General features: G+C 39.2%; 3 protein-coding genes across 3 annotated transcripts; 1 reads left to right on the forward strand and 2 right to left on the reverse strand.

Annotated features, from left to right (window-relative positions):
* Positions 1–26: 26 nt before the first annotated feature.
* Positions 27–2853, reverse strand: LOC122087198 (reticulon-like protein B12). The gene is made up of 4 exons (XM_042656242.1): positions 2557–2853; positions 2019–2199; positions 1052–1263; positions 27–264 (listed from the first exon to the last, which is right to left on the reverse strand). The coding sequence occupies exons 1-4, from the start codon at positions 2624–2626 to the stop codon at positions 95–97; spliced, it is 633 nt and encodes a 210-aa protein (XP_042512176.1). The 5' UTR covers positions 2627–2853; the 3' UTR covers positions 27–94.
* Positions 2854–3423: 570 nt separating this feature from the next.
* Positions 3424–4691, forward strand: LOC122087196 (glucan endo-1,3-beta-glucosidase 12-like). Its single transcript, XM_042656240.1, has one exon. It carries the CDS (start codon positions 3464–3466, stop codon positions 4637–4639), a length of 1176 nt encoding a protein of 391 aa, XP_042512174.1. The 5' UTR covers positions 3424–3463; the 3' UTR covers positions 4640–4691.
* A 332-nt stretch (positions 4692–5023) lies between these two features.
* LOC122087197 (ataxin-3 homolog) lies at positions 5024–9996 on the reverse strand. Its single transcript, XM_042656241.1, has 2 exons — positions 9583–9996; positions 5024–6006 (listed from the first exon to the last, which is right to left on the reverse strand). Exons 1-2 carry the CDS (start codon positions 9832–9834, stop codon positions 5449–5451), a joined length of 810 nt encoding a protein of 269 aa, XP_042512175.1. The 5' UTR covers positions 9835–9996; the 3' UTR covers positions 5024–5448.
* Positions 9997–13219: the final 3223 nt, after the last annotated feature.

A 13219-nucleotide genomic window follows, 5' to 3' on the forward strand; every position in this document is an offset into this window, starting at 1 on the left:
GGGGGGGGGGGGAAGTAGCACATGCACACACACTCAAAAGCATCATATTGATCTAATCTATCATTTATCACATCGACTTTCAGGGAAACGTTGATCAACTTAGTTTTCCCTTCTCATAAATACTTCGTCTGATCTTGCTGAGGATCTCATTGTCTAATTTTACAAACAGTCTCTGCAACCCCCTGTACCCTATCAGTATGTATCTGTCAATTTGATCTTCATGTTTCTCATATAATGCAGGAACTGTGAGAATGATAGCAAGACCTGCAATTCCAGAAAGTGCAAAGGTACCAATGAGAAGAATGAAATCAGGAACATCAAACATTTTGGGCTTTATTCTTCAAAAGATCAATAAACCATATTTCTCCCACATCTGGCAGCTTTGAGAATTCGGTTTATATATTATAAAATCATTTAAAATTCTCATTAGTATGTTAATGGCTAGTTCAACACTTGGCTGAGAGTTTGTATGAATCAGACAGACACAGTTCACCCCACTGCCCCTCTCCCGCAAGTAAAAAAGGGAGTTTCCAGACAGTTACGACATCATAGTTTATTTTATAATTCATTGACAGTCTTTAAAATTTTCGAACATCAGTAGGCTCACTGGCTGATTATCTGTTTAGCTGAAAATTTTTGTGTGCGTTTGTGTGTGTGTGTGTGTGGAGAGAGAGAGAGAGAGAGAGAGAGAGAAACTTGAGTGGAGAAATTGAAGTTAAAATAAAAAAACAGATTATCAGAAAATTGAGGCCAAGATTCTCCGCTCAATCAAAGTGCACACGATCTAACTTGCCCAACAAATTTTGCAGTTCTTATGATCTAATGACTCCCCAACCCCAATCAAAAGGTACCTTTGTGATACAAAGTATTTATATGATCCTTCTCTACATAAAAACAGAGGAGATCACCCACACCTACACTCCTATAATTTCATCCTCAACACTTTCCATCTGCAAGAGCCAGGAATATGCAGAAATCGAAAGAATTTCCATAATTTAGTGAAAGCATGAAACTAATAATCATTCAAATGGAACTCAGAAAGGAAACTTACTGGTGTAGCCAAAAGTAAGAAAATCCGTCCAACTGCCAACAACTGAGATCAGCCAGAGGAATGCAGCAACTTTGAGAAACATCTTTGAGTCCTTTCCCAAGGCGATATCACGAGAGGTTGAGAGAAAGTTGTTCATTTGTGAACAAATAAGAGCAGCTGCTTCATTTATCATTTCTTCGGATATATGCAAATTTGGCAAAGGTGGAGGTGGTCTGCATACAAGAGCATTCATAATGTAAAGTGTGAGGTGACTAACTGAAACAATTGTCAACCTGGGGTGATTCAATTCCATGAGCAGGTTGGTCTAGAAAACTTGATTATGTCATTATATACCCTACAAGGTTTTCAAACAAGTTTAGAGAATGCCAAATGAATCAGCCAGGTTAACACAACATGGCTGGTTTGGGATAGCTTGAGCTGCCACAGTGAAGGTTCCCGGGTATGCAAGTTAAACCTAACTAGCCAGTCACATTTCCTAACACTGCTAGCTGTTCCTATGTATCAATGCTTCTCTTTCATACATGAATATAGAAGTTAAACAAGTTATTCAAGAAACACAAAAGCTAGAAAATGACTAAAGAATAGTAAATCCAGATTTAGATTTTCAAGTTCCCACAGAAACTCTCAAGTCTCAAACGAAGATTCCAGATTTTCACGACTATTTTGGAGCTCACCATGAAAAATTAAAAGTCACCATAGCAAATGCATGTCAGCATTGTAATTCTTTGATAATGGATTATCTATTTTAAATAATCTTTAAGACATGAACTGTTGAATTAACATCTTTAGACTGCACCTACATAAGTGTTGGACAATCTAGCAGCACTGGATGAATCTTATTAAAATGATCATGAATAATTAATCACATTAATCAATAGGCCCATGGGGTGGGAAAATGAGTAATCATTCCAGGTTACATCTTTATCTTCTTTTTCCAATGAATCAATCCCTTCTTACAACCACTAACCTGTTAAGAATTGCTGCAGATTTCGTCCAAAGAAAAAGAATAGCAATCAGGAGGAGGAACACACTAGAAACAAGCGAGAGAAGAGTATAACCGGATCTCTCAAACACCACCCAAGCAGCAAGAGTTACAAGAAGTATCGCAAGAGTAACATCTTTTCTTCTCCACAGCATCACATCTGCAACTGATGTATACAAAAAAACAGCATAAATTCTAACCACTTAAACCCCAGAAACCATAAAACCATAAAACCCAAAGCCTAGACTAGTATCTTCAGCATAATAGTATATAATTAAATCAATCAAAATCCTACTGCCAGAAATTATCCAGAAATACAAATATAAACGCCTAAAAGAGAGAAAACTCAATAGATTGATTGTGAAATCCACAACCACTAGGGGAACTGGAAAAGAAAAAGAAATATGTAGAACAGCAATAGATCGAAAAGAGAATCTCAATATAAATAACATCAAAACTCATCATCGATCCAATGAGCATTTTCTGAGAGAGAGAGAGAGAGAGAGAGAGAGAGAGAGATTACCGAGTCCTCCACCGAGGATCTGATGGACGGTCCTCTGTCTGTTGAAAAGTCGATGATCGGATGAATCCATGAGGAAGAGATAAGGGAATCCTCACAGATCCTTTGGGGAAACGAGAGGGTTATCGATTCATTGCATCGGATTAGCAAACCCAATAAGAATAACAAATAATAATAATAATAATAAATAAAATGGAAACAACTTTTTCGTCAGCTCTGCGAGTGGGTGAGTTGGCTAATTCAGTATCCAGCCTAAAAGTGTGAATGAGACCTCCCATCGTCTCCGTCTCCTCCACCCTCTTTACCTTTTCTTATTATTTTTCGGAAGAGAGAAAAAAAGTAATTTAGAGAGAGAGAGAGAGAGAGAGAGAGAGAGAGAGAGACCTTCGTCGATGAACGTGGGCTGTTTATTGTTATGTAACTTTCCACTTAAGTCCTCGCTTTGGTGCTTCGTATAATACATCCCACGCCAATTTTTTATTTCTTTGTTGAGGGTAATATCGTCATTTAGTCTTGGACCTCCTTAGCGTCCTCGCCTTTGACGGAGGTTCCAGAGTCCAGACCCAGAGAATGTTTTTCACCCCACAAAAAAAAAAAAATTACCAGAGAATGTTTCATGGGTCCCACCTATTGGAACCAAATCCTGATTCCTGATACGGATTGAGGTGAGTTACAGAAAAGTGAACTCGGCCGCTGATGGAAAATTCCAACTCGGTGATGACTCGTGCATTCCTTTTCAAAGAAACGAATTTCCTCCCGCCAAAGAAAAACCTCCAACTCGTTCCTCAAACACGCCGGATGCGCACTGCGCACATACGATCTTAACGCAGAAACCGAAACAGAAAACCCTCTCAGAAGTGAAGAAAGAAAGCACCGCACCGAAGGTCTCAGACCAAACCCTCACAAGAAAATGTCTCTCTCATCCGAGAACCTCCATCTCCTCTTCTTCTTCTTCTTCCTCGCTTTTCAGCTTTCCATCTCTGGTGCCTCTTCACGTGCGGCGGTTGGAGTCACCATCTCGAGTAATACAGCAGCATATCATCCTCGTCCAGAACGCGTCGCTTCTGTTCTCCGGTCACTCAAGATCACCTGCGTGAGGCTTGCAGAACCCAACCCTGAAATCATCCGAGCTTTCACCTATTCGGACATCTCTCTGCTTCTTTCCATCCCTAACTCCTTCGTCCCTGGAATGGCATCCAACCAATCGAATGCCCTGAAGTGGCTCTCCCACCAAGTTGTCCCCTTCCACCCGCGCGCACTTATCTCCTCCATCTCCGTCGGTGATGACGTTCTCAACCCTTTCACCACCAACCTCTCCGATTCTCTTCTCCCTGCAATCCGAAATGTCTATGGAGCTCTCCACCAACTTGGCATTAGCAAGATCTCCGTCTCCACCACTGTCTCCTTCGCTGACATCGTCACCACCGCTTTCCCTCCCTCTTCTGCGGTGTTTCGGAAGCCCATCGCCGGTTCTCTGATGAAGCCGCTTCTTGAATTCCTGTCTTCCACCAATTCTTCTCTCTTGATCAACCTGAACCCGTACATTCTGTATCGCTCGCACCCAGAGATTCCTATTGGGTTCGCATTGTTTCAAGAACAACCATTCAATTTCCGCGATGACCACAAAACGGGTGTTCGATACCGGAATCTCTTCGATACGATGGTCGACTCGGTCATTACTGCGACGGCAGCTGTGGGACATTATCGGGTACCGGTGATTATAGCGGAGACAGGGTGGCCGAGTCATGGCGGAAAGGATGAACGAGACGCTACAGAGGAATATGCCCAAATGTACAATACAGGATTGGTGAGGCATCTGCAGTCGAGTATTGGGACTCCATTGCGGAGGGAAGGAGTTGCAGAGACTTACATTTACGAGTTGTTCGATGAAGATGGGAAGAAAGGACCCTCATCGGAGCGGCACTGGGGAATTCTGTATCCTAACTTGACCAAAAAGTATGAGATTAATTTCTCAGGTTCCGTTAGAATCGTGGGTAGAACTGATAATTGGCTCGAAAGGGTGATGGTTTCTTTGTTTTTGGCGCTGGTTTTGGTCGAATTTCTTGTTCAGGAACTTGTTCTTTAAAGAAATTTGGCAACCGATAGAGGTAATCCACGGGCATGAATTACTTCAAACACACTACATGTAGCTTTCATATGAGTGTCCTCAGGCCTCAACAGAAAAACAAAAAAGTGTCCTCAGGTTTTTTGGCTTATCTGGGGAGAAAAAATAAGTCATGCACCAGGCGAGAATCGAACCCCGGTCTGTCCGCAGGGTACTATTCTACCACTAGACCACCACTGGTGCTGTTGTGTTTGATAAGTGTAAGTTACATTGTGTAAACGATCACCAGACACAAATCAACATATATCACATACCAGAATCCATCACTTCCAGTATCGATACAGATCAAACTGTATCAGTTCCGATCAGGTGAAAATTCTTACTAATAATTCAATACCAACGATATGATAAAATCAAAGCCGATAAAAACTAAAACAATGTAACACATGTAAGCGAAAATATGTGAACACTGTGGTACGTACCGATTACAATTTAAGAGAAACAGATTTTGTGCTTCAATAATCATCTCTCTCTCTCTCTCCCACTATGACAATTTTATGTTTCTAAAGAAACAGGGTAGTCCACCCAATTCAAAACCTTAGTAAAACCCTTTCAAAAAAGGGTCCTTTACATCATTAACTTTGACAAAGCATTACGAAGGATAATTTGGTAAATTAATACATTCAACACATAACTATAACTTCAAAACGAAGATAGCAGCCAAAACTCCGTATCTGAATAGACATGTGTAGTTGAATCCAGATTGTTCGATTAAAGGATTCTTTTAAGTTCAAAAATTCCGTCTTCTGCGGATTCTTAGCTGATAGCTGTTATTGATTTACATCTCCAGTGTTGGTTGTCCCAGCACTCGGCGGATTGGAATCCACCAAGCTGGCAGCAATCGCAGCCTTCAAATCTTCATCTTCCATATCAGAGAGTGCATCCTCTTCCCTAAATGGTAGATCAGGATCCAAGGTTTGTTGTGACAAGTTGGTTCCTTGAGGAGCTGCTTGATCCACATTGGAAGATTTAGTGATCCTCTGGGCATCTTCAGGTGAAAGCCACTGCCCAAAACCATTAGAAGCTTCAGATGATGAGATGGGGCACTCCTTTGGGAAGTTTCCCCTGACCAGGAAAATGTTCCATCCAAAGCCTTTTAGAGAGTCAAGATAGGCTGAAAGATAGAACTTTGAGAGGTGTTCAGGAGCTGCACATAGACTGTCAAAGTTATACCACTCTCCATTTACTTTCCTGATGCAGAACCAATGATCCTGCAAGTGACAGATAAATGCATTTTCCATCTCTGGGTCAATTTGGGCAGGCTCAGCTACAGGGCAGTCAAGGGGGATGACTTGCAGGTCCCACACTTCCAGAGCCTTCTGGAGAACCTGGAAGCAAATGACACCCTTGTCAAGTTTAGAGAAGATTGACAAATGAGCCAAAATATAGATAGAAGTCCTACTGTATATTGTATTCATCCAAATAATATTTTGCCACTACTTAACAATGTGAACCGCTCATATGCATTAGCAAAAAAAAGGACATAACATTTCTGGCTACGCTCAGATAAAATGTCCAACAGTCCAAAGGCATTCCAAACAAGTTTTTTCTTAGTCTGGGTCGTCCTCCCAAATGGTTATTATCTTTGAGTTAATGAATAAATAAAAAAAATGACTTGTCTTTATAATCTAGAAATAGCAGCATTGATGTATCCATGTATTTAAGAAGAATCCAAAAATTATGACCAATTCTGGCATCACTTCAGAAACTGCAAATTCAATCTCCGTGGATGCATCTCTCTGGAATTATTTGAAAAATCTGATAGAGCATTCTATCATTCCATTCAGGAAAGCTGGATGCTACCATCCCCACATACCCCAATATACAGTAAGCCAATATGATGAAACTTCTATCCAGAGTAGCGTAGCCTGAGGCATTACCGACAATGACAAATCCCAAATCTCCTAGTGGTATCCCGCATATCGTACTATTTATCATCCCTATAAAAAGACAGTCTTAACTGTAATATTTCACACAAAAATGTAAAGCATCAAATGGTTGCACTGCAGAAGTTGATGTGAAGGATCCTTTGATACCACCCACACCCAAGTCTCTATATTTGACTCAATCAAGCCTTTTCCAGAATAGCCCTTCTCAACAAATACCTTTCTTTGAATGAATCCAAATTTCAGACTCAAATACCATCTTACAAAGTGAGAGAGATCAGAGAACCAGGTTCTCATGGATGTATGGCATGAGAAGAACATTCAAAAGAATAATCACCTTCCCAAAGGTAAACTTAAGCTTGATGGTCCCTTTCCAAGCACTTACCAAACAAACAGGGATCAGTAAAGGTTTCCCCTACCCCCTTTTTTAATCTGGTGAGATACTGCTGCATCACAATCAGTACCTCCCACCAAGATGTCTAAAATCTTACTGATGCAGGGAAAACAATCCTAAGAGAAAATTTGGCATTGCTCTGAGACCTCTAATACAGAACCAGAAAATGATATCAATATCTTGCAAAATGTTGCTGGAGGCTACATAACCCGGAAAGAGAGAGAGACGTAACACAGTCATGCAACAATAGTAGGCAATTGTATTGTGAATACCACGTTATAGGTAGCATGTGACTTATTATAAATCAAACTATTCTGTAAAAGCCTGCTACAAAACTCTATGATTGTTGTATTGAGGGTAAAAAAAAAAAACAGAACACTGAAGAGACGAGTTCAATACCAAGAAGCATCCCCATGTAGAAGCTCTCGCTGCTCTTCTCAAACTGTAATGCACTTTTTTACCCCTCCACTAACCAACACATGGTTTAGAACAGGGAATGAATAAAAGCATAGTAGTTGGATAATTACAGATGTCTTCTACATATTTCATACTGTTTCCCTGCTCATATCAAGATGAAATCTAGAATTTGTCAAGGCAACATATCATATAAATATTCCCCCATTTCTGCCACATGTGTTTCCTTAGATTGCCTCCGTGATACATCATTCATTACGGGATAAGATAGTACTCCCCCCACATTACCTTTTTATCTAGAGGTCCGAAAAACAGTCACAACATGATACCGAGCTATCAATGAGGTGCGCTAGAGTGAAGGTTAGCCAACTAAATGTTAGGAATGTAATAGCACTAAAAGCCCTCTGTTGCGATGATGGGGGGACTCAGGAACCACAACAAAAATGTCTACAGAGTTAAAATAATGAGAAGGCAAATCTTAATCAAGAAACACCCCAGAATCCAAAGGTCCAATTCATTGGATGGTCATAACCCTGTTCAATACATTTACAGATAGACGCTGCAGCACCATAAATGGAGTAATATGATTCAGAACGGGCAAGTATAGATACTACGAAGGTTATCCGTCTGCCCCAGGTCAGAATCTTCAGGGCATATAAGTAAATGAGAATTGAGATTTGAGACTATTGAGTACAAAAGGTCAAGGAAATTTCCAGTCTGGTGGTTGATAACTTGATACCATGGAGTGATGTGGACATATTCGTCCTAAACCATTCACATATACATTTCTCCTGAAAAAAAAAAAAAATTCTTGTCGATGAATAGCAAATCAGAGCTAATTTGAGGATAGCTCCAATACATGAAAAGTTGCGTAAAAGTTGTATTGAGCCTTTGAGGTACATATGCAATAGAGGCCTTTAAATGGTTCAGTATGAAAGGGTGATTTCATTCAGATTGAAGGAACTAGAAGAGCTAGGGCTAGGCCTAAAATGATTCTAGCAGAAGTAAGGAAAGACATGCATAATTTAATATAAATGGCTTGGAATAGAGCTAATTGAAGAAAAATGATCCATGTAGCCAACCCCATTTAGTTGGGATAAGGCTAAATTGAGTTGAGTTGTTTAACGAATAGCAAACTTTCACTATCATGGAGGAATAAGACAACAGTAATACCCCAAGAATTCCCTATCTCCCCTTCTAAATCTTGGGTATGTTACTCTCACCCCTAAAAAATATTATATTGAGATATGTCACGTTATGAATATTTTCTCCAGAAAGCTTAACCTGGTATATGGCCTGTCAGATGAACTAATACCACAAACACTATCCCTCCTCTCCATGATCCCTATAACAACCTAACATCACAATCTAAGAAAGTCAGGTTCAAGCAATGTAAATATCTTCACAAATATCCCCTTTAAAGCATCAATATTTGTTTTCAGTGATATTTTAAAGTTAGCATAATCTCTGTAGCTTCGGAAAAGTCAATTTTGGTTGCTCCAACTGTTTAAATAAAGAATAGCAAGAACGCCCAGGATGTTACGAAAAATATGAAATCCTTCAGTGCATATAATATAAAAGTTGGAAAATGGACAATAGAAACCTAATTTTCTGAAGAGGTTTTACTACACGGATGAGTGAACACCCAGTGTGTGGATAACAGTCCTCCTTTGTCAGGCAGAAGAAGTCAAAGTTTCTATGTCTTTTGGAGAATAAGAAATTGTGCATCCCCAGACCCAACCCCAAACACAAACCCATTTGGATATTCTCAATACACAGCACAACTTTCTTAAAAAAAATTCCTCCACACAGTTCACCAAAATCATCGCCGTTTCTATTCTAAAAGTTTAAAGTTTCTCAATCTTTCTTCTGCTGGAAAACCAACATCATTTCTATTACAAAAAAATTTAGTTTCTGAACCTTTCTTCTGCTCGAAGACCAACATGGTTCCATAACTATGCAAGTTCCCCCAAACCAATTCTTCATTATCGAACGATATTACAAAACCAGAATTATATTCACTGTAAATCCATTTTTCTAACGATAAATAATGTCAGAAGAGCATCTTGAGAGAGCACACACAAGCATTCCTTCCCCCAAAACAACCCTCGGTGTAGGGGGTCGTGGGTATAGGGTCAATAAAAATAAACTAAAATCTCAGAAAAAAAAAAAAAAAAAGAAAGAAAGAGGGGATAGCGAGAAAACCTAACCTGGATGCTAAAGTCGCCGTCCATGGAGACATTATGAGACCCTTCAGAATCGAAGCGGAGGAAATCATCGGAGACGGCATCTCCTTCAAGCATCATCTGACGCTCCTTGCGATCGAGATCGGACGCAAGGGCAGCCAAATCGAACTCGGAAAAGAAGGGACCCTGCAACACTGTGTTCACGCAATGTACGGCGCAGAGCTTTGACTCCTGAACTTCGTGGTACAACAATCCGCCATTACTCGGACCTTCCATCACGACCCGTGATTCAGAAAAATAAGTAAAACCACTGCAATTATATCCGCGAATAGCGTATGTATATATCTATAATATCTCTCACAGTGAGACTTCCAGGCGGACTGGTGGAGAGAAGAGGGTTTTAATTTTTCTGATTTCTTTTCTTTTCTCTGAATCCACCCTTTCTTCGTTTATTCGGGACGGGCCATGTGGAAGACATTAGGAAGCACGTGTAAATAACGAAAGGCCGCGTGGAAAGAGATTTTTTTTTTTTCCTGTCTTAGGCGTGGAAAGAGGATTGGGATTATCGATGTAGATATTGTTCTTCCTCCGTTTGTTTAGAGGGGTTTGTCGGGTACTCGGGTGGGAATATCTGACACGTGGATCTTTGTTTTATTCGGTTGTGTCACCGTTTTCCCCGTTTACGTATCGAGCTCCCTGAGATATTTTTGAGGATTTTGCCGTAGCTGGAGCTCAGGATTACCAAGCTGTATATGCTTTACCCAGTAAAAGAAAAAGAAGCTAATCTGTATTTTCAGTATTTGTCTTTGCTTGCACTTTCTCTTTGTTGAATTTCTCTATCTGGTGTACTTATATACTGTAATCAATGATCACTGTTAGGTATATTATTATCCTTAGGATATTGTTCAGTATTTGTCTTTGCTTGCTACTGGTTGATTTCTGATAAAAAAAATAATAATAATAAAATAATGAGAACCAATTTAATTGAAAGTAATTTTTTAAATGAATATTCTTTCTTTTATGCCATTTGTCTTCCAATCTTAAGACAACCTTCGAGTCTGTGTCTATTGTGTATAAGTGAGATTAAAAGGCTTTTGGCCAGACCCAGATTGTAAGGATGGACATTAATGGAACCTTTCTTGAAGTTGTTCCTGATTTTGATGGAGTGAGGATGAGTAGAACACTTTACATGTTATTCAGGGGCGGGAGAGAGAGAGAGAGACAAATCAGCAAGTGGGCTTACAACAGGTTTTTTCTTATTCTGTAGAAAAAACGAAAAGGGATGGGAGACAGAGATGAGGAAGTACTCAGGGGCATGGTTAGTAAGTTTCGGGACGGTAATAATACAGCAATGAATACATACGACAATTAAATGGATCATACAGTAATAATACGTTTCAAAAAAATCTGGTGCAATAAAATACGTACGGCAATGATATGGTACGTGTTTAATACAATTGCTATGCAAAAATCTATGAGCAAAAATCCGAGACTAAAAACGATTGTTTGAAACTAAATTATAATTTACCATGTTTTTATGGACACTAAAATCCAATCTGATTTTTCAATTTGAAATCATTTCCTATTATTTTGAATTTTCACATTTAATATTAATTAAATTTAACCCCTAAAAAGGGTATGGTAGAAAGAACTAAGAGGAGAATCAAACCTCATCTCGTCTCGTAACTTTTACAAGTTCTTTTATTCTTCTTGGTACGAAAACAAAGTTTAAGAAGATGGAGAATAAGTGTTTGCAAACGTTCATCCCAGAGATGCGCTTGGATTTTCTTGAAATTTCCATGGGGGTACAATTTAAGACCGATCACGGATCAATTTTAAGGCTCAAGAACACCAGATATTCCTTTGATTTCTCAGATGCATTATTGTAAGAACAGAGGGAGGAGAACACCCGTGTCATTTTCCTCTTTTTAATTCTTCATATTTTTCCTCTTTTTAATTCTTCATATTGTCCGACAACAACTATGTTTGTAAATAATTATCAATCCAATTCAAATAGCGATTGTATGCTAAATTTCCTAGAAAGTTTTTCATTTCAACCCCTTTTGGAGAATCCCACCCTTGGGCATCTTTGTCCATGTAAGTCATTTGTTTTGAATCTTTCTTACTTCTCGTTAAAAAATTTTGCAAATGCAATTGCCTTGATTGGATTTTCAACTACCAATGGGAAGAGAAACGGAGAAGAGGAAGTGTTCATTGGTTTTCAACAATCGATGGGAAGAGAAAAGGAGAAGAGAATGAAAGCAAGGGGTATTGATGTTTCACCTATCACCCTTCGTCGCTGGCCGCCGAGAACAGAGATGGAGGAAAAGGGGTCACTGGGGCAAGGGTTCCTCTTTTTTTTGGTTTACTTGGATGAGGGAAGAAAAAGGATTATAGTTTCAATCGATTAAGGTTCTTGATAGAAGACAGGGGTCGGGAATCGGGATTTGGCCCATTTGGGTTAATCTCAATTTTTTTTTTTTAACCCAAAAGTTTTATTGAGTATGTAATGTATTATACGAGTATTATTCGTGTATAATATGATTATACTTAAAATCCGCATATTAAACGATTTTTTTGGATTGATACGTCAAATTATGAACTTTTGAATTAAACATTTGGATGTGGGTATTATACGTGTATAATATGCGTATTTTACTAACTATGCTCAGGGGCGGGAGAGAGAGACAAAGAGGGAGTCCGGGGCCTCCGGGCGAGAACGAAAATTGGGTTTTCCCCCTTTTGATTAGCCAAATACTCCATGTTTCTCACCTTCAGCCTTGCCAATACAACTTTGACATTCTCCTCCCTTAGATTAAAAAATAACAGATGTCACCCATCCACCCAGAGCCACCAGAATGGCAGCGCACCTCCGAGCTATAGAGGAGCCGGATCCTATATAGCCAGGGGCCCAGGCATCTTGGAACTTGAAAGAAACCCCTTAACTATCTCCCAAGTGAACAACCAAATATTATCAACTTCAAGTTTTCTGATCTTGGTGATACACATGGTTGCACTCTTGTCCACACAGTAGGTACCATGTAACATTCAGGTGGGTCCCACTGTAACAGTGGATCCTATGAAGTGTCTACTTTTAGGTTGGACGTATCAGTATCACCAATACTTATCTTCAGTCTTCATAAGATAATCTAAGCTGGTAAATGATAGCCACAGATTACAGTAGATTCAGATAGACTACCGATCAGGGGAAATAACTTCAGATAGAGACTAAAAACCTACAATTGATTCTCTAAATTCACCTTATTGTTTCCTCAATATCTTCCAAGTTGACATTACTGTCTTACCCAAAAAAAAAAAAAAAAAAAACAAAAGGTTAACCCCACTATCTTATAAAGGCAGGATAGTCATAGTCATAGATGAGAGATCATTAATCAGAGTCGTTCCTTCTGAATAGAAATGAAATAGAATTCTATAGTGAATGAAGTGAAATGAGAGGGGGCAAAAAAAATTAATGTGTCTAAATTGAGTTGATGAAATGCGGCCTTTTCGAGATGAAAAAACGATTTAATACAACTGGGCACACAAAGAACTGCATTATGCTCAAACAAATGGATGCTAAAATTTTGCGTTTATGCTTTCTTGCTGTCCTGCTTGATACAATTACCAGTCCTAAGGTACTAAGATTGAATAAAAAGATAGG

Source organism: Macadamia integrifolia, chromosome 8 (assembly GCF_013358625.1).
Source record: "Macadamia integrifolia cultivar HAES 741 chromosome 8, SCU_Mint_v3, whole genome shotgun sequence".
In the NCBI taxonomy this organism is placed as follows: Eukaryota; Viridiplantae; Streptophyta; class Magnoliopsida; order Proteales; family Proteaceae; genus Macadamia; species Macadamia integrifolia.

Excerpts from the sequence above, each read along its gene's own strand:
- LOC122087196 (XM_042656240.1), top strand. The coding sequence starts at position 3,464 with ATGTCTCTCTCATCCGAGAACCTCCATCTCCTCTTCTTCTTCTTCTTC.
- LOC122087198 (XM_042656242.1), bottom strand. The coding sequence starts at position 2,626 with ATGGATTCATCCGATCATCGACTTTTCAACAGACAGAGGACCGTCCAT. Across the intron at positions 1,264-2,018 it reads TCTGCAGCAATTCTTAACAG|ACCACCTCCACCTTTGCCAA; the intron begins GTTAGTGGTTGT and ends TCTTGTATGCAG. Across the intron at positions 265-1,051 it reads TCTTACTTTTGGCTACACCA|GTCTTGCTATCATTCTCACA; the intron begins GTAAGTTTCCTT and ends CTGGAATTGCAG.
- LOC122087197 (XM_042656241.1), bottom strand. The coding sequence starts at position 9,834 with ATGGAAGGTCCGAGTAATGGCGGATTGTTGTACCACGAAGTTCAGGAG. Across the intron at positions 6,007-9,582 it reads ACGGCGACTTTAGCATCCAG|GTTCTCCAGAAGGCTCTGGA; the intron begins GTTAGGTTTTCT and ends ATTTGCTTCCAG.